The following is a 21,363-nucleotide window of genomic DNA, read 5'->3' as shown; positions in this document are numbered from 1 at the left end:
AAAATAAACAAATGGGACCTAATTAAACTTAAAAGTGTCTGCACAACAAAGGAAACTATCAGCAAGCTGAAAAGACAGCCTTCAGAATGGGAGAAAATAATAGCAAATGAAGCAACTGACAAACAACTAATCCAAAAGTCTACAAGCAATAAATGCTGGAGAGGGTGTGGAGAAAAGGAACCCTCTTACCTGTTTGTGGGAATGCAAACTAGTACAGCCACTAAGGAGAACAGTGTGGAGATTCCTTTAAAAAACTGGAAATAGAACTGCCTTATGACCCAACAACACCACTGCTGTGCATACACACTGAGGAAACCAGAAGGGAAAGAGACACGTGTACCCCAATGTTCATCACAGCACTGTTTATAATAGCCAGGACATGAAGCAACCTAGATGTCCATCAGCAGATGAATGAATAAGAAAGCTGTGGTACATATACACAATGGAGTATTACTCAGCCATCAAAAAGAATACATTTGAATCAGTTCTAATGAGGTGGATGAAACTGGAGCCTATTATACAGAGTGAAATAAGCCAGAAAGAAAAACACCAATACAGTATGCTAATGCATATATATATGGAATTTAGAAAGACGGTAATGATAACCCTGTAAGCAAGACAGCAAAAGAGACACAGATGTATAGAAAAGTCTTTTGGACTCTGTGGGAGAGGGAGAGGGTGGGGTCATTTTGGAGAATGGCACTGAAACATTTATAATAGCATATGTGAAACGAATTGCCAGTCCAGGTTCATTGCATGATACAGGATGCTCGGGGCTGGTGCACTGGGATGACCCAGAAGGATGGTATGTTGGGGGAGGTGGGAGGGGGGTTCAGGATGGGGAATACGTGTACACTTGTGGCGGATTCATGTCGATGTATGGCAAAACCAATACAATATTGTAAAGTAACCTCCAATTAAATAAACATATTTAAAAAAAGTATTTGGTGACATAAATCAACAACGGTTTTATTATATTTAGAGATTCTGGAGGTCAGGAATTTGAACACAGTACATCCAGATTGTGTGGTTTCTTCCCAGGATTTCTGTAGTCTCACCTGGGAATACTGAAATGCTTAGTAACTGGGATCCTCTTGAAGGGTTCTCTAACAAATCTGGTATGGATGCTGGGGTGACCTAGAATCTGGGCTCAACTGAGTCTGTTGACTGGATCACCTACACGTGACCTTTCCAGGTGCATATCTTCCTGGTCAGTCTCTATTCCAGCCTCAAGCAAACACTGATCATCAGTCTGTTATGATAGATTTATCTTTTACAGCATTTAATAAAAAATGGAGCTATAATGTGTGTATACTTTTGCACCTGGATTTTTTTTCTCTGCATAATGTTGTTGAACATGTTACAGTTTATCAAGTTATATGTTCATGTGTGGATATACCACATTCTGTTTATCCATTCAACTTGATAGAAATTTGAATTATTTCCAGTTTTTGGTAATTATAAATAAAGCTGCTAAGAACATTTAAATACAAGTTTAAAAAAAGAGGCAAGAGGTAAGGGGAAAGGGAATAGAATGATGGTCGTCAGAAAGTACAAACTTCCAATTGTAAGTACTAGGAAAGTAATGTACACCATGAACAATATAATTAACCCTGTTATAAGTTAAGAATGAATGTTTTAACAGAGTAAATCCTAAGAGTTCTTATCAGAAGGAAAAAAATATTTTCCCTTTCATTTCATATCTGTATGAGATGATAGATGTTTACTAAACTTATTGTGATTGTCATTTTTGATGTATATAAGTGAAATCATTATGCTGTACACCTTAAACTTATGCAGTAATGTATATCAATTATGTCTCAATTAAACTAGAAAAAAAAATGTGGTATTCTTTCTAGTTCTCATCTTTATGCCAAGTCAGCAGCATTTGTTTCAAGTGATCATGCCTTTACAGTACATTCTTCATTTGGCTTCAGGGAATCCCATAGTACTAGTTCTTTTCCTGGTTCATTCACTCTCCTTTGAGGTGTCAATAATTTGTTCCTCATCATCACTCTTACCTCATATTACTGGAAGATCACAAGTCATTGTGTTCAAGTTTCTCTACCCGCTTTCATTCCTTTGGGATTTCATTCATTTGTATATCATCTGTGTACTATCACCTCTAGAATCTATATTTCTAATTATGAAGGTATAATTCTCAAAAATGTTAAGAATGTAATTGTTCTATAAATTGTGAACATTCATCAGAATTCTATTTAATTCATTAATGATTAAATCAGTAGACTGATGAATTTGGTTTTGTATTGTTTGAGATATTACAAAGAAGAAAGTGTTCATATAGTATTAGAAATAACTTTTCCCAATAATACAGTAAATTGTCTTATTAGATAATAAGCTTCCTAATGCCAGAAATATTGAAGCAAAGTGACTAGAAGACTAGAAGACAATTTACCCAAGAATTTTCCCACTAAGTCCTTTTTTTTTTTGATAAGAGGTAGGATTAGAAAATGGCTGCTGGTTGAGTGTTCTGGAGAGCAGGATCTGAGATGGAGTCTAGAGTGCAGTGCATTTCTTCAGAAATGCTTTTGAGACTAATAATTTCTCAAGGAATGCAACAGAAGCAGGATTGAGCAGAAGGGAGAAGTCAAGCTGTGATGTAGGCCCAATGACAGTCTTGTTTGGCTAATCCAAGGAGGAGTTCTGGTGCCAGAATGGCACTTTAGTGCTATCCTGAGTTGGACCTTAGTGGCCACAACTTATAGCACTCATCAACTATCACTGGATATAGCTATCTTGGGAAGGAGCATTTTGGGCAAGATAACTCTCTGTGGCTGAGGCAATCTTTGAATGAGGTTGACAGCTAAATATATCTATTGACAGCACTCCCAGTAGCTGAAGTAACCGAAGTAATAAGCCCTTCATAGAAGAAAAATGTGGAGGCCACATCACAGTGTCCACAACAGTAACCTATAAAGTTCAACCCAATCCAAGATTCTCTTTTTATATGCAACTATTTTAATAAAACATTGCATGTCCTGATTCAAGTTGAATTGCCATGACTTCCAAACTAAACATGCCATATTACACATAGTTTAAGTGGACTCAATCAATGATGAAAAAAAGAAACTATGCTTTAGTAGATATGTCAATCATTGATTTATAGAAGCAAATTTTTATGATATATGTCACAAATCTACATGATAATCCCAAGTGCCAGATTCTACTTTTGACTCACTGAGCAAGCTAAAATATTCATAAATTCACATGGAGCCAGATGGCTGCCCACTGAATATGCATTTAAATGATTCCTGTATATTATTTATTCCAAAGAAATACATAAAATACACCATCATTATAGGAGGGACCCCTAATAAGTTTATTTCAGTAAGGAATCAAAGAATTATAGGTGGCCAGTACACTTATCATATTTTAGGGTGAGCTTTGAGTCCATGTGTGTTAGAGTTAAAAAGGCAAAATAAATACAGTAACTTCCCAAAGGTCTTTGAAATATCAGCAATCTGAAATAAAGATGTTTCAGCAATAATGGCTAGCATTAGGTAAAGAAGAAAGTTAAACGTTGCCAGGATTTTTTTAAAATAATTTGCTAGGGCCTCTAAAAATTCAAACATATAACACTTAATAAAATAGTTAACTATTTTTTATTAAATCGATCAATATTTTTGGAGGGTGTATTTTTTATTTTCAATATGAAATTCCATATTTGAATGTAAACTGAAAACAAAATTTAGTTGGTTTCCTAAAAATATTTTGAAAAAATGAGATGAAAAATTTCTGATTCTTAAATATTTTTTAATTCATGGGTTTCCTTTTCACTGAAGTCTGCTTTTTCCCTTGAGAGTTTCCTATTCTCTAGAGATATGTTTATTGCTGTCATGTCTCATGCTTACTCTTGTTTTCTTCCTTTAAATGTGGTAAGCAAGCACAGTTGTTTTATAGACTGTATTTGATAATTCCACTAGCTTCTAATTCTAGTTTTTCAGCTCATATCACCATGCTTTCTCTTATGTCTGATTAGCATTAACTGTGGCTCATTGTCCTTGGTAAAGTATCTGTAGAAGTTCCCCATGGCCTAAGATGAATGGACCCCCCCCCCCCACCCCTCCCAGGGCTTTGCATTTGCTTCTGTCAGGAGACTGAAGAGGTATTACAATCTTAAATTATGTTTAGCTGAGGTTCTCTAGCCCACGCAGCTCTGCATATCCACAGGAGAAGTCCATGTTGAGCATATTTAGGGCCAGAATTTCTCAGGGATATTATTTTACTTTCTTTTTCATTTCCCCTGTTTTGCTCAATGCCAAAGCAGCCTTTTCCACAATCATTTTGGTCTGGAGTATAGTATGACAGATTTTACTTTTAGTTGATTTTTAATCTGAAGGCACATTTGGCAGGTGAGGGAGGAGTTCCTGCTTAATCTATCAATGATCCCGTCTAAGAATTTCTAACATGTGGGAACACTGGGCCGCCCTCTGATTAAGACCAAATGTGTAGTTTTGGCTAATTCCTCAAGGCAAAAACATATTCCATTTTCCATTTACATTTCTGGGTTCAAACTTTGCCCTAAAATGGTTTTTATATACTCTGCTATTATTTTTATTTCCTCAGGTATTTGTGTTTATTACTTAAATATTTTATTTATAATTTAGAAATCAGTCATCTGTTATCATTCAATGAAGCATACATTATCATTTTTCATTTATTGACTTATTATTTAACATTTTCCCTAGTGATGGCATGTTTTTAATAGTAGAGGGCATAGTATATAAGTGGAGGGGATGGTACAAGTAGATGTTATATTTTTATAATGGATATCATGGTCATGGAATATAACGATCATTGAAATGCTAAATTTAGGAAAGTATGAAAAGGAAAAAGTGAGACAAGGTAAACATTTAGAATCTCATCCCTTTTTAGGCCATGTTAAGGAAACCATATTTTGAGGCAAACAACCCAGCGCTTAGCATAGTGTCTCTTATGAGACGGTATGTTAGAGATGATAAACTACCTTAACTCTTCACAGAGGAAGTCAGAGGATGCATAAGCAAACAAAAATGTGTTCAATGTATGTATTTAAAGTAGGAAATGAATCTACATGGTTCCTTCAAAAATAAGATTATAGTTTTAAACAGATAAATAATATAGGCCACTGTTAGGCCCTCTCTGACTTCAAAGTATCAAACATATATTGAATGTTAACTATGTGTCAGCGCCTTTGCTAGACACTCTGAGGGTTTTCCAGTTTAGCAAATGATAAGACAGATGGAAAAAGGAATCCATTGCAGTAACTAATGAGTGAAAGTGAAGTCAGTCGTGTCCGACTTTTTGCAACCCCATGGACTGTAGCCTACCAGACTCCTCCATCCACAGGATTTTCCAGGCAAGAGTACTGGAGTGGGTTGCCATTTCCTTCTCCAGGGGATCTTCCCAACCCAGGGATCGAACCCAGTTCTCCTGCATTGTAGGCAGACGTTTTACCGTCTGAGCCACCAGGGAAGTCTGAAATTTATGATTAGAGCTACAATAAGCAACCTACAGGATGTCATCCAGCTTAAGGGACTATGTGATTAAGAAAAGCCTCTCAGGACATATGACATTTATACTTAGACCTTGAGAGACAAGTAAGATTAGCCTATTTATATTTCTTTGATTGTTTTTTGGAGGGTAGGAGGAGAGAGAATGAGTGCATGAATGTATTTTAGCAGTGGGAGCAGTATTTGTGAAGATTGGGAGGAGGGAGTGCCTGGTCATGCTGCTGCTGCTGCTGCTGCTAAGTCACTTCTGTTGTGTCAGACTCTGTGCAACCCCATAGACAGCAGCCCACTAGGCTCCCCCATCCCTGGGATTCTCCAGGCAAGAACACTGGAGTGGGTTACCATTTCCTTCTCCAATCCATGAAAGTGAAAAGTGAGAGTGAAGTCACCCAGTCGTGTCCGACTCTTCGCAACCCCATGGACTGCAGCCTACCAGGCTCCTCCGTCCATGGGATTTTCCGGGCAAGATAGGAGGGTCTAAAAGAGGCCCAGCCTGAAGTGTAGTGTGTGAGAGTAAGACTGGTTTAAGGAAATATCTACTCTTTACATTAACTTATACTCGTTTATGAAAGTGTCCGGGTACCTTCTTAGAAATTAAAATGCTGACCAAAAATAAAAGGAAGGAAGTGATGTAGTGTTAGCAGAGGTGGTAGAAGTAGTAGTAATAATAGTACTAGCAATAGTGTGTGTGATGGGTGAGGGTAATCATCCCAGTATTTGACTACCAAGTGACAAAATTGACATGAGATTCTGTTGAACAGTGAAAAATGGAGAAGTTTAAAAAATATCCAGTGTATCCCCACATATCACTTCCTAGTGAATTGATAATGGGAAAGTGGTGATTTCACGTGAGAGTACTGCATGTTGAACTGTGTAGAAATGACACAGAAAAGAAGAAACTGGGGGAAAGAAAAGTTCACAAGCACATTCACATAGCGTAATATTTCACAGAAGTGTGTTTGCTTTGAACTTGGAAAAAAAAAAGTTGATTGATTTCAACACTTTTAGTGTTTAATCCTGTATTTTCAGTTCAGTTCAGTCTCTCAGTTGTGTCCGACTCTTTACAACCCCATGAATGGCAGCAACCAGGCCTCCCTGTCCATCACCAACTCCCAGATCCTACCCAGACTCATGTCCATTGAGTCGGTGATGCCATCCAACCATCTCATCCTCTGTTGTCCCCTTCTCTTCCCGCCTTCAATCTTCCCCAGCATCAGAGTCTTTTCAAATGAATCAGTTCTTCACATCAGGTGACCAAAGTATTGGAGTTTCAGCTTCAGCATCAGTCCTTCCAATGAATATTCAGGACTGATTTCCTTTAGGATTGACTGGTTAGATCTCCTTGCAGTCCAAGGGACTCTCAAGAGTCTTCTCCAACACCACAGTTCAAAAGCATCAATTCTTCAACACTCAGCTTTCTTTATAGTCCAACTCTCACATCTGTACATGACTACTGGAAAAACCATAGCTTTGACTAGATGGAGCTTTGTTGGCAAAGTAATGTCTCCGGTTTTTAATATGCTGTCTAGGTTTGTCATAACTTTTCTTCCAAGGAGCAAGCGTATTTTAATTTCATGGCTGCAGTCACCATCTGCAGTGATTTTGGAGCCCCCCAAAATAAAGTCTGTCACTGTTTCCACTGTTTCCCCATCTATTTGCCATGAAGTGATAGGACCAGATGCCATGATCTTCGTTTTCTGAATGCTGAGTTTTAAGCCAACTTTTTCACTCTCCTCTTTCACCTTAATCCTGTGTTTTATCTTCTCTTTAAACACATATTTCTGGAGAATATTTTTGTTTAGACACAAATAGTTACCTTTTGTTTTTATAAGATGTTATCATCATCTTTGCTGAACTAAAAATTCAATATGCAGGTGGCTTTTTTATTAATATAGAAATGATACCACATATGATGTATTTTAGTAATTTGATTTAAAGAGCAAAAAGATTACGTTTCTGTAGTTAGATACATAGTAGAAAGCTACACAGTGGAAAAATAGAATCCACCATAACCAAAATACTTACATAAATGCATATTTTATAGTCCATAATCAGATATTAGTAAAGGCAGTGAAAGCATCTTCTAAGTTTTCTAGTGAGTAATAACAGATTGTAATTTTCTAGTTAAGCATAAAATTCAGCATAGGGCAAAGTATAAAGATTGGACAGTGCTTTAGATTGGTTCCTAATGCTACCCTTAACTCTCTGTGATCTGCATTAGACCGTAAGTTAAGATATCTGAACACCAAAGGCCACTAGGCAGTGTAAGTCTGAAATGGTTTGATATAATTTACTGGAAAGCCTTTTGCAAATTTAAATTTAAAACAAAACACCTTCTAAATGGGTAAAAATGTACAGCCCATTCAATTATGATATCTAGGGAAATTTAATGGAATTATTAAAGGAACATTTAGAGAATATGTATAGTTACTTACTCTCTTGAGCCAGTAATACATTTCATAACCCATTTCTGCATTTCCAAGAAAAATTTTCTTTCTTTGATTGTTTTTTCTTTCATGATCATGAGTAGATACTGAATACTACATTTCAAATGTAATCTCAAGAGACTTACAACAAGCAAAATTTTATTATCCTCTTTAAGAAATTATGCCAATGTTTAAACCCCTCAACTTCCTCAGTATTTCTTGCCATAATGTACCCTGAATTCAAATATAGTTTGCATAGTCCTCTCATTGATAGACACTGGCTTATGCTTCTGCCCAGATGCTCTCCTCTGACAATTAAGGTTGTCTTAGCTTTTCTAAGCTTTCTCCTTTTAAAAATAATTATTTTTAATTGGAGGATAATTGCTGTACAAGATTGTGTTGGTTTCTGCTATGTGTCAACGTGAATCAGTCGCAGTATATGTATGTCCCCTCCCTCTTTAACCTCCTCTAAGATCTCTTGATTTGACTTTTTTCCTTTTGAAACTCTTGTCTTTCCTGTTCCTGTTTTATACCATTGCTACCACTTTATGTACTTGCTCTATTATTTGGTAATTATGACTTTTCCTAACTTAATCTCATCCTCTGTTAGTCTCAAGAAAAAATGAAAATTAAGTTTAAATTACTTTGATCCCATCATGCATGCCTGAATGCTTAGTCACTGTCATGTCCAACTCTTTGCAACCACATGAATTGTAGCCAAACAGGCTCCTCTGTTCATTGGATTCTCTAGGCAAGTATCCTGGAGTGGGTAGTCTCTTTCCCACCCAGGAATTGAACCCGAATCTTCAACATTGCAAGCAGATTCTTTACTGCCTAAGCCACCAGGGAAGCCTCACTTTGATCCCATCAGTTTTAATTTGTTTTACTCTGTAGAACAATAGTAGATGTTTTAATGAATATATTCTTAACATTTATCTGAATTGTCTCTTGATACAATGATTTAAATTGTGTCCAAGTTCTCAATTTATCATATGTTCAAGCTTAAATAGTTATTTCTGTTCCAAGATGTTAAAAATGCCATAAGAAACAAGACCTATTTAAGGCTTGCTATGTTCAGAAATCCATCTGTAAGGTCCGTCTAGTCAAAGCTGTGGTTTTTCCAGTAGTCATGTATGGATGTGAGAGTTGGACATAAAGAAAGCTGAGCATGGAAGAATTGCTGCTTTTGAACTGTGGTGTTGGAGAGGACTCTTGAGAGCCCCTTGGACTGCAAGGAGATCCAACCAGTCCATCCTAAAGGAGATTAATCCTGGGTGTTCATTGGAAGGACTGATGTTGAAGCTGAAACTCCAGTACTTTGGCCACCTGATGTGAAGAGCTGACTCATTTCAAAGACCTTTATGCTGGGAAAGATTGACGGCAAGAAGAGAAGGGGATGACAAAGAATGAGATGGTTGGATGGCATCACTGACTCAATGGACATGGGTTTGGGTAGACTCCAGCAGTTGGTGATGCACAGGGAGGTCTGGCGTGCTGTGGTTCATGGGGTTGCAAAGAGTCGGACACAGCTGAACGATTGAACTGAACTGAACCAGCCTGATGTAACCCTTTCCTCTTCTTAATTTATTTATCATGGAGGTTTTTTTGCACCATTCATTAATGTACATCAAAAACTACTTTGTAGGGTAAGTGATACTTTTGAATATAAAATTAGGTTATATTCAGACATATATATGCAGCAGACAGGGACCCTACTGTATACTTATTTTATAGACAAACAGTGTCGTAATCACTTTGGAAGTCCCCCCCCCCCCCACAAATCAAGGGCCTGATCCCAGTGGATTCTGATTTAGTTGATCAGGTCCTGGTAATTGTAGGGTTTAGAAACTTTCCATGAAGTCTGATTTGTAAACTATTGCTAGAACATCATATATCTTGTAAAAATGGTTATTGTTAACAACTCCAAGTAATGCAAAAACTTCTTAAGATATAGATAAAATTTTAAAGAGAAGATGAGAAAACATAAAGAGATTAGAATTATTTATCTTTGCATGGAATTTCAAAATGCTGCCATATTTGTCTACAGAATTGGCGATGGTTTCATCTCTACTCATTTTACCTCTGAGCAATAATTCCCTTACTGAAGAGATTGAGTCTACTCAATTTAATTGTTTCAATCTAATACAGCTTAGTTCAGCTTAGTTCAATTCAATTCAAACCAAAACAATTACATTTATATCTGTGGTGTCTGGCTCTATGCTAGGCTGTTGGGAATGCAAAAGTGAGTAAGACATAATTTCTGCTCTTAAGCTGCTCACAGCCTAACAGGAGAGATGAAGGCATTAGTTCTATCATCTGTAATAAGTGCTTTAATAGAAGTAGATGTTGCCTTCATACAGGCTTTACTCAGGGTAGGACTTCACAATGTCAGTTTGTTATATTACTGTTTTTGTGAAAAGTGTGTATATATATATATATATATATATATATATATATATGTATGTAATTTATGCCTATGTATGTATATATAATCTGTATGGATACACATATATAGTTATAGTACATACTTGTCAAATATAAATATATTTGACCACTGAAAAGGTACAATAACCAGCCTTAATAACATTAAAGGATGCTTCCCTGATTTTAAGATGATTTTGTGAATTAGTGCATGTCCAGATTTAATAGAAAATAAATTGTCTTGCAGTTCCCAATTACAGTCTATTCTGGATAATCTAAATTAAAGAAAAGACATAAAATTATGAAGAAAATGTATATAACTGTTCACAAAGTCTAATTTAAAACATAATTTTTTAATTTATACTTAGATTATTAAATTCTGGATGGAAAAGATATATTATTTGAATGCCAGTAAAATTAGGTATAAGTATAACAGGACATATATTGACTATAAAATTGGAAGCACTGAACTTGGGTTTATTATCAAAAGACTGCCTGGTATTAAACATATACTAAAACATTACATGTAATAATAGGTCCCCTAATAATTGGCCTCAGAGACAATAGCCTCTGCAAGAAGAAATCAGATACTGTGTAGACCTATAAACTGTGACTTTCTGTTGATCCACCCAACCAAAGTATTGATCTGTTAATGGAGCTGTGGGTAAAAATTGACTTTTTTGTACCCCCAACAACTTTACACCAATTTAACCATAACACTGCTTTTAATTTATATTCAAGATTATGTGTTGTAAAATTCAACTGTGAAGGAAGCCAGGTTAGTTCTTCTACTATAGTATAACATGGATAGAATACATTTAACAATTGAGTCAATGTCAGTTCTGATTGGTGGAATTGCTTGCTTGCTTGCTAAGTTGCTTCAGTCGTGTCCAACTCTGTGCAACCCCATAGACGGCAGCCCACCAGGCTCCCCCGTCCCTGGGATTCTCCAGGCAAGAACACTGGAGTGGGTTGCCATTTCCTTCCCCAATGCATGGAAGTTAAAAGTGAAAGTGAAGTCGCTCAGTCTTGTCTGACTCTTAGTGACCCCATGGACTGCAGCCCACCAGGCTCCTCCGTCCATGGGATTTTCCAGGCAAGAGTACTGGAGTGGGGTGCCATCGCCTTCTCCGGATTGGTGGAATACTGAGGTGGAAGTTTAAACAGAAGGGAGATCAGGAACTTTGTGTACATGCCAATGAATGATGCTATTTCTAACACTGATATGATATCGAATTGAAAGGAAGATGGCATGAAACTGTACGGCATGGTAACCATTATCACTACTCTACCACTAAGAAGATACAATATAGGGCATGTAACAAAAATAATGATAACTATGCTTGGACAGACTACTTACTGAGATTGTTTCTGCTTGGAGGGTCTAAGCAAAGAACTGGTCATATATGATCACTCAGCAGGCTCTTTAACAACCACATGTTACATAGATCCATTGTTTGAAGCTTTAAGTAATTTATCTTACCTACATCAAATTAGTTTTCATTTTGAGACAGACACAAGTGGATAAATGATAAAGAAAAACTTCAATTAAGTAAAACCATTTTTTTCCTTTGTCCACCTTTTTTCCCTTTGTCTTTAAATGAAGAACCTCAGACATGGAAATGGTATTTGCCCAAAGATAATAAGTAGTTATTGGTGGTGGTGGTTTAGTCACTAAGTCGTGTCCGACTCTTGTGACCCCATGGACTGTAGCCCACCAGGTTCCTTTGTACATGGGATTCTCCAAGCAAGAATACTGGAGTGGGTTGCCATTTCCTTCTCCAGGGGATCTTCCCAACCCAGGAACTGAACCCAGGTCTCCTGCATTGCAGACAGATGCTTTACCGACTTAGCTATGAAGGAAGCCCAAGTAGTTATTAACTGAACTATAATTGTAAAACAATATTTCCTTAGCAGGCCATCTGACTCTCAGGAGGAGAGAAATAGGATGATGAAAGAATGAAAGTGGTCTGAGTCATGAAGTTTAGATTGGTCTGATGGTTTTAATACCTCAAAGAAATATTTTCCAATTGAAAGCTTGGCTTTATTAGATGTACCTTCTCATTATGAGTCATATATATATCCATCATAAGACAGATACTATATTACAATTGCCTATTTCCATGTCTGTCACTGGCCCCGTGATCTCTTTGGAGTGCTAGGTACTGTTCATGCTTATTGAGGGAATAAATGAATCAGTCAACCAATGAAGAGCTGAGCTGACAACTGAAAGAAGTCCTATCAATTTGGGAAAGAAAGTTTTAGACACTGACAGAGATATACTGTTTAATTTAGATTCTTTAATTAACTCTACTACATGTTCAATCAGCAACAAAGGAAGGTACAAGAAAGATTAAAATATTTTCATTTTCAGTTGCAGTATATTAGAAACAAAAATAGTGATTTTTTTCTTTCTTTAATATACTTTCACAGTTAGAGATACTGAGAGCACCAGTTAAAATTACTGTGATATTGATTTTTTTCACATTTGCTTTCATTTTTATATGATAGTTACTTTAAATATTATATAGCATGTCCTATTCATTTTTGAGGATTAATCTGAATATTACCTCAACAATGTTCAGATTCCTAATGGTGATTTATAGTTCCACCCAAAATACTGTAAATTTAGATATTCTATTGGAAAAGAAAGGAAATTTGTTTAACAATGATAATCTTATAAATTATGCTTGTCTAATGTAAAAGTATGTTGTTTGAAAAGAAATTAATCAAAGAATGTTTTTAATTGAATAGGTATAGACATCTTAGTGTTCAGTTTTTATTTTAGATACCTTTTTTCAATATGCATAATGTTTATTAAAAGAAGGCAAAAACCTAAATATATATCAATTAGTAATTCTGGCTTATTATTTTTAAAGCTATGATTCTTTAAATTGCTTGTCAACCAGATGGAACACATCAAAAATTTAAACTTTTAAAACTTGGGCACATCTTAACAAGAACTCATATAAACAATGGAGGAATCATCTAGGTTTAAATGTAAGTGAATTCACAGTCCTAAATATGATAAAAAATTGTTTTAAGTGCATTGGTTTGATTTCATGATGTACATGTTCTGTATAATTTCTCTGTTGGAATCATAAAGATAGAAGTGTCAAGGTCAAATTTATATTTTTCATCTTGAAAGCATCCTTTAAAATATTTATGAAGAGACTAGTATAAAATAAAAATAGCAGATGCGCAAGCATAGATTGGGATAAATAAATCATATAACCAAAAATAAAGGAATTCAAAAAGAATGTAGATAGGCTTATTACAGAAGTATTAGAATATCTATGTATGTTCTGAAGTGTTCTGATGAATCAGTTGAAAAGATGAAGGCATTAACATTAGACTTAGGCAATTCAGTAGAACATGAGTGTTAGTCAAAAAGGAATAGTTGAAGAAATAAGGTATTTACTAAATCTACCCTGACATTTTTGAATGAAAAAACACATACATACAAGCAAGTGTAAAAGAAAAACAAATACTCTTAGTTGTGTATTCCTTAGAGATAGTCTTTCTTTATGAGTTATAAACAGACACGCCTGGAAAAATTCAAGTGGTCTTGCTAAGGAGTTACTGTTTTTGTTCATGTTTATTTATTGTTTTATATTTTCCTGAATTAAAAAAGAATAATAGACCTTTTCTACAGACTTATGGTTACCAGAGGACTAGGGGAAGGAGTTAGGGGTAAATTGTGAGATTGGGCCTGACATATATACACTACTATATATAAAATTGATAACTAACACTAACCTCCTGTATAGCACAGGGATCTCGACTCAATACTCTGTAATGGCGTACATGGGGGAAAAAAAATCTTTAAAACAAGAGACAAAAACAGAAGAAGTAGAGTTGCATATGTAGAAAGCTAACTTATGATTACCAGGGAGTAAAGGGGAAGGATAAACTGGGAAATTAGGGTTGACATATGCACACCACTATATATAAAATAGATAACTAATAAGAACCCACTATATAGTACAAGAGACTCTTCTCAATACTCTGCAATGGCTTATATGGGAATAGAATCTAAAAAAGAATGCGTGAATATTCAGTTGTTTCCAACTCTTTGTGACCCCATGGACCGTAGCCTGCCAGGCTCCTCTGTCCATGGGGTTTTCCAGAGAAGAATACCGGAGTGGGTTGCCATTTTCTCTTCCAGGGTATCTTCCCAACCCAGAAGTCAAACCCACATCTCTTGTATCTCTTACATTGGCAGGCAGATTCTCTACCACTGAGCCACCTGGGAAGTACCCCCCCCCAAAAGGAGTAGATGGTTAGACAGCATCACTGACTCAATGGACATGAGTTTGAGCAAACTCTGGGAGATAGAGTAGGACAGGGAAGACTGGTGTGCTGCAGTCTATGGGATCACAAAGAGTTGGACACGACTTAGCGACTGAACAACAACAATATGTTTATGTATAATTGATTCACTTTACTGTACAACTGAAACTAATACAACATGGTAAATCAACTATACTCCAATAAAAAATTTTTAAAAATTAATAAAACCCTTTTGTTAAAGCAGTTGTAGATTTACAGGAATTACTGAGCAGAAAGTATAGAGTTTTCATATACTCATTCTTTCCTTTCCCCCAGAACAGTTTCCCCTATTATTAATATATTAAATTAGTTTGGTACATTTGTTACCATTGATGAACTGATATTGATACATTATTAACTAAAATTCAGAGTTTACATTACTATTTCACAGTTCTGTGGTTTCTTCCAAATATATAATGGCATATATTTACCCTTAGAATATCATGCAGAATAATTTCACTGCCCTCAAGTTTCCCTGTGTTCCACCTATTCCTCCCTCCCCTTCTCACTGCTCCCCTGGCAACCACTTATCTTTTTACTGTCACCATAGTTTTGCCTTTCCCAAAATGTAGTTGGAATCATGTAGTGTACTGCCTTATCTGACTGGCTTTTTAATTAGCAATACTCATTTAAAGTTATTCCATGACTTTTCTTGGCTTGGTAGCTCCTTTCTTTAATTGCTAAATAAGTTTCCATTGTATGAATGTACATGCACATTTGTTTATTCACCTGTAAAAGCATCTTGGTTGTTTCCACTTTTGTGATCCAGTTTTACAGTACAGGAGTATATGTATGTGTGCATGCTAAGTCACTTCAGTTGTGTCAGACTCTGCAACCCTATGGACCATAACCTACCAGGCTCCTCCATCTGTGGCAGGCAAGAATACTAGAGTGAGTTGCCATGACCTCCTCCAGGGGATTGTCCTGACCCAGGGATTGAACCTGCTTCTCTTATTTCTCCTGCATTGGCAGACAGGTTCTTTACCATTAGCACCACCTGGGAAACCCATGGGTCTACAGATGTATAGCCAAATCACATATTGCCTCACTGATTACCATAGGATAGAACCCACTGAAAATCTGAAACAATCTTCTTTTTCTCTTTATCTCAATTTTCTCTCCTCTTTTCCCATACACGGAATTCAGAGACTCAGAAAATTCCTGGTGAGTATGCATCTCACTTTAAGCCATCTTAAAATAGTGCTCCTCAAAGCTTCAAGTAAGCATCTACTTTAGAATCACTAGGGATGCCTATTAAAATTAGATTCTAAGCCCTACTCCTGTATTTCTGGATAAAGAAATTCTACTGCATCAGAATGCCTGGGTAAAGAGCCCTGGTTTCTATGTTTTCACAAATCTTCTCAGGTAGTGTTTACTCTCATTAAAGTTTGAGAAGTTGAGAAAAATGACTAGAGTCATTTTTGTAATTGGGTTTTATTTTTTATAATATTTGACATTCTGCACTTGTGAAAATCTCAGAATTGTGAAAATCTCAGAGTTCAATTTAGAGCATGTTATCAACTCAAGGTAAAAAGAAGTAATTTTTACAGAGATATACAGTGCAATGAAGGAAATATTTCCTGCTTCTGTGTGGATTCCCTCCAGGATTCCTTGGGAAGGTAAAACAGGATTGTTATCCTCGATCATTTGCTTATTCCAGCCTTTTCTTCATGTCCCTGAAAGCATCTGTATTGCCCTCAACTCATGACCATGACTCACAGTCACAAGAGGGCTAATAGATAGTGTTCCTTTGGAAGCAGGAAATTCAATAACATTTAATATTTTAGGTATCGAGATGATTATTTTCACCATTTTTAGCAAAATTTATTGCCTCAGGGTATAGAAAAATTCAATTGAGTTGTTGATTGGGTTTTAAAACCTAGTGCAAAAATTTTAGCTTTGAAAGTCAAAGCTTTCATTTGTAAGAGCCAAGCTTTCTGAGATAATAAAAATATTTGCAAAAATTAAAAGGAAAAATCCTAAAGATCAATGCATTACATTTATGTACCGAAGGGGAATTTGAAAAGACAGTGTAAGATGATATAAGAATTAGCTTTTCCTTCATTGGTAGAGGCAATGCACACCCACTATACACAGAGCTATTAGGTTTGAAATAGTGGAGAGAGAAATAAGAAAGAAGATTGGGAAAAAACAGATTTAGACATCCTCAAGAAGGTCAAAAGCCCTGGCTCCCATCCCTGTCCCTCTCGATTCATGGTATGAAAACCATGGAAATCTGAGAGACGGGAACTTGTACATTGCATTCCAAGGTGTAGCTCTGGGAGATTGCCAGCCTCTTTAAAAAGACTATCTAGTTTGGTCTTCAGGACTTCAGGACGGGACTGAATGCTTGGTGACCAGAACCAAGCATTTAGGAAGTCAGGTGCCTAGGCCAGTGAGCCTGAGAAGAGCATGTCTGGGGAAAGGAAGGACTTTCTGACCTAAAGGGATGGGCATCACACAAGTGCTGAAAGCTGGTATAGCTGAAGTCCTCAAACAAGGAAAATGCAGAGTGCGTGGATGAAGTAATCAGAGGCCACCACAGTGTAGCAGACATCAGTGGCCCTGGCAGCATATACTGAGGCAGGAGAAATCAGAATTATATCCAGGGGAGGACAGAGGTTAGATACCGACTTCTCTAACTGTATCTGATCAGTATAGAGACTGTCCCTCTGGAACTTAGATTACCTTTGCTGAGAAAAAGTTGTGGGAAATGATTAATTTGTCTAAGCAGTTGCTTCAAAAAGAAGAAGTTATTTGAACACTCAATTTCAATAAATAGGAAATTGAAAGTATAGCCTCTAAAGGAGGATTTCAAGATCGACGTGTGTGTATTCTAGGTATAATTACATTATCCAAAAGAAATATATAGTTGAAAATCTCTGGGTTTCCCATTTATTCTCCATCATACCCTGAGTTCATTTATATCAATAGAAATATGCATGTACAAAGAGAAAAGCCGCTGTGAAGTGTAATATCTAACTTGGACTTTAGAATCATATAGACTCAGAATTTATTTCAGATTCCTCTACCTGCTAGCAAATCTGGATTTTCTCATCTATAAGATGAGAATACTATACACCTTGCAGGATTGTATAAGGTATAAATGACAAAATGCATATAAAACACTTAGACTAGTGTCTGGCATGCTAAGCTTTCCATCTTATTATCTGTAATCTTATTGTTCTTGTCATTGTTATTTTATGAATTGCTATTTGTAGAAATCACTGTCTTAGATCCTTATCTGTGACTCATGGTCAATATAATCAACAAGTGGTATAAATTAATCATGGTCTATGTTGAGAATTTCTTCCTAGAAAAATAATTTTGTAGCTCTGCTTTAGGCCAAATTCACATTCATTTCTATTAGTAGCATGCCATAGGATGTTGATTTCCATTATTTATATTCTATCAAGACAAATTCTATCACAAGTCACCATTTTCCAACAATCTTTACTTTGGCTTAGGAGAAAATGATCCTGAAAGATGATCTAGGTAGTTTTAATAGCTCTTTCTGAACCTCAGATGTAACAGAATGACTTTCTAGATTAAAAGAAATGCCCATCAAGGTACATATGGATAGATAATCAATGGATGGAGGCAAATAATCATATGGAAACATTTACTCTTTATCTTTGCTATAGTTCTTTTAAATAGACTGATTAATTCCTTTCATGATTTCACCCTTGAAACCACAAACTATTTAGTTCTTTGTAATTGTTCATGACATTCCATTTGGCAGTCAGCTTATTTTTAGCCAGACTATCAAAGTATTTTTCAACTGGACTGTCACTGCACTTGAACTTGGAATCTTGCAACCTCAGGAACTGCACTGGGGAAAAGAAGAAACTTCTAACAAATGGGAAATTATAAATCCAGACCAACGCAAACTTGTACTGGTAATTATTCCTATATCTTTAAATGTAATATAATTCAGTAGGTATTATATATAGTTAACATTTCGCTGGAATATCTGCTAATTTTTGCAAGAGGACAAGACAAAATTTATGCAAAAGTGTTAAGATTATCTGAACTCAAATTATTTTTTCTCTGAAAGATCTTTAGAAAAAAAACAAAATTTCTTATAATACTATAGTGTTTTAGTTCCTAGGTATAATGCTATAGAAAAAAATTTGGAATGCTGTTGAATATAGGGATTTTAGGATTACATCTTAAGTATCTAGTACTTAAAACCTAAAAACTCTTGTCTAGCAACTAGAGATTGCTATAATTATAATGCAATAAAATCAAATGAAATAAGTCAAATATATTCTTCTATATAAATATATTATCCAGTATTGAATGGGTTTTTAATTACTACAATTCTATATGATTGCCTTTTAAATATAAACATCTGCATTTTAAACCCAATCAGTAATTTAAATTAAGTATTGTTTAATTCAGAGTAAGAACAGAGTTTTAATCACTTGTATGTTATGAGCTGTGTCTACATTTTGCAAAGCACAGCTATGAATCAGTCCCTTTTTGTTTTTCTTTACTAGATGAATGGAAGAAGAAAGTCAGTGAATCTTATGTTATTGTAATAGAAAGATTAGAAGATGATCTGCAGATCAAAGAAAAAGAACTTACAGAACTGAGGCATATATTTGGGTAAAGTTGTCAGAGTTATTATTTCTATGTATGTGTCTTCATTGTTGATCTAGTTTTTAGCTATACCTATGTTTAAAAATGCAACTCACATAACCTTCAACATTAACCTTAGAATATAAGGTTATATTCTAACCTTTCATATAGCCCCTGACCATTCATATAGTCCCTAAAATACAAATATCTTGCCTCCTTAAAATATGCCTTGCCTCTTCCCATCACTTAAGTTTAAGAGAGAGGAACCTGAAGGTTAGCCTTTGAAAACAAACTGTTGCTGATCTGAATAATCTCTAGAATTAGATCACTCTTATAAGCCATGCCATCAACAAACACTAAGACTTCTCTTCTCAAATGGTGATGGAATACTGGCCACATTTTTCTTTTTGGACTACTGGAGAACTCCAGATTTATCAAACCCTTTGGTCCCTTGACATTGAAAGGCTGTCTCTTAATGAAACTGAGTATCGCTCTGCCCTTGAACAATCATATAACAATGTGTAATATTGGCTTCAGGCTTTCACTGGGTTTTGTTCCATGATAACAAGATAAAAATAATCTGGCATAGTGTCACAACCTTGTAAGACACAAAATGTTCAGAAAAGAGGGGCAGAGCCCTTATACACACTAGCAACCTTCTGGAGAAATTGAATGTGGCATTGAGAAACAATATATTTTGGAGAGTCAATTTGAGTTAGCTGCCTGACTGAGGAAAAGTTCCATGAAGGCCAATTAGCCATGTTCACTTATAGTTGTGTTAATCATATAATACTTTTATAACAAAGAACTCTATCCATTTTACTTGGAAAATAAAGGTAATAAAGCAATGACCAAATGACATATTTTTAAGAAAAATTTAAGATACAGTAAACATACAAAGCTCACATAACTGGCAAATAAAACTACCCATGTATAATATAGTTGATATAAAATTGTCAGTGGTTTAATAAGGCCTTCACAAGTATTCAGTTTATAGTTTGGGAAATAGTTAATTCTCTATGTTATTTAGCCCAAAATGATTAAATCCATTTTGACACTTTGATGAGATACCCTGGGATGGCTTTTGCAAGTATTATCACATACGGTCTTAGGGGAAAACATTTGAAATTCCTATAGAGATGTGACTGACACTGTGGTACAACAGATTTATGCATACATATTAATTTTGTTGGAAAAAAGCTATGAATATAGAACTTAATCATAAGTCCTCTAGTTCTTATTGACTCAGATAAATATGCTGAATAAGATGTGATTAAATTGGAGATTTTCCTCAACTTTATTTGTCATTTTTTTTTTAATTTGGGAAGTATTATGCAAATATGTCAAGGCTAATTTAAACAGACATATCCATCTAAGGATTAAGCTTGAAATGTACTTTTTCTCTCAAATCATATCAACAATAAGTAGCTGTTTCTACAGGTCCTGTTTTGGCCTACTTTTCTCCTATATTTCTACTATATGTGATGAATGTGACCTCCTTTTTGCGGATTAGTATTGTAGGGGGCATAGGTGAAAGACAGGAATCAGTATAACTTATAGTTCAGAATTTATTGTGCCAGCTATATTCAAGGTGATATTCCAGATACATCGAATATGAACCATTCATTATTAAATCATCACCATGACCCTGTGTGATAGGAAATATTCATTCTGGTGGATAATAAACTAAGGAGTAGAGACGATGGATCTTGTCAAGATCATTTGGTCAAGTATTGGAACTATGATTTGTAGCGAGGTCTACCCGGCTCCATAGAGAGAGCTTTTCCTACCACATCCTGATTCTTGTTCCAGGAGTTCACAATCTTGTTGAGGGGAAACACATATATAGATATCTCACAGAAGACAGTCTATGACAAGCACAAAGTGGAAGGAAAAACAGAACAGTTTCCAAATATAAAAAATATTAAGTTTGATGTCTTTATTATTCATTGGTTTTTATAAAGCATTCCAGATAAAAGGCAGAGTTAAGTAAGTATATGTAGGCAAGAATGGATGAGTACCATGGAAAGTCTACTACAACCAAGAAAACTTTATGTCTTGGCCATCTTCTCTAAGTAGAGTAAAAA

The 21,363-nt window shown here is 35.6% G+C and overlaps 1 protein-coding gene across 1 annotated transcript in view; it reads left to right on the top strand.

Annotated features, from left to right (window-relative positions):
- Positions 1-17,938: 17,938 nt before the first annotated feature.
- The window catches only part of LOC102397960 (serine/threonine-protein kinase TNNI3K), a 331,002-nt gene continuing 327,577 nt past the window's right edge, over positions 17,939-21,363 (top strand). The window contains exons 1-2 of the mRNA XM_045166126.1: positions 17,939-18,591; positions 19,195-19,303. Of these exons, the coding sequence (XP_045022061.1) occupies positions 18,552-18,591; positions 19,195-19,303 (149 nt within the window). The 5' untranslated portion in view covers positions 17,939-18,551. The remainder of the gene's footprint in view (positions 18,592-19,194; positions 19,304-21,363) is intronic.

The sequence above is a fragment of the Bubalus bubalis genome, chromosome 6, assembly GCF_019923935.1.
Source record: "Bubalus bubalis isolate 160015118507 breed Murrah chromosome 6, NDDB_SH_1, whole genome shotgun sequence".
Lineage (NCBI taxonomy): Eukaryota > Metazoa > Chordata > Mammalia > Artiodactyla > Bovidae > Bubalus > Bubalus bubalis.
This window is presented reverse-complemented; position numbering and strand designations above follow the sequence as displayed.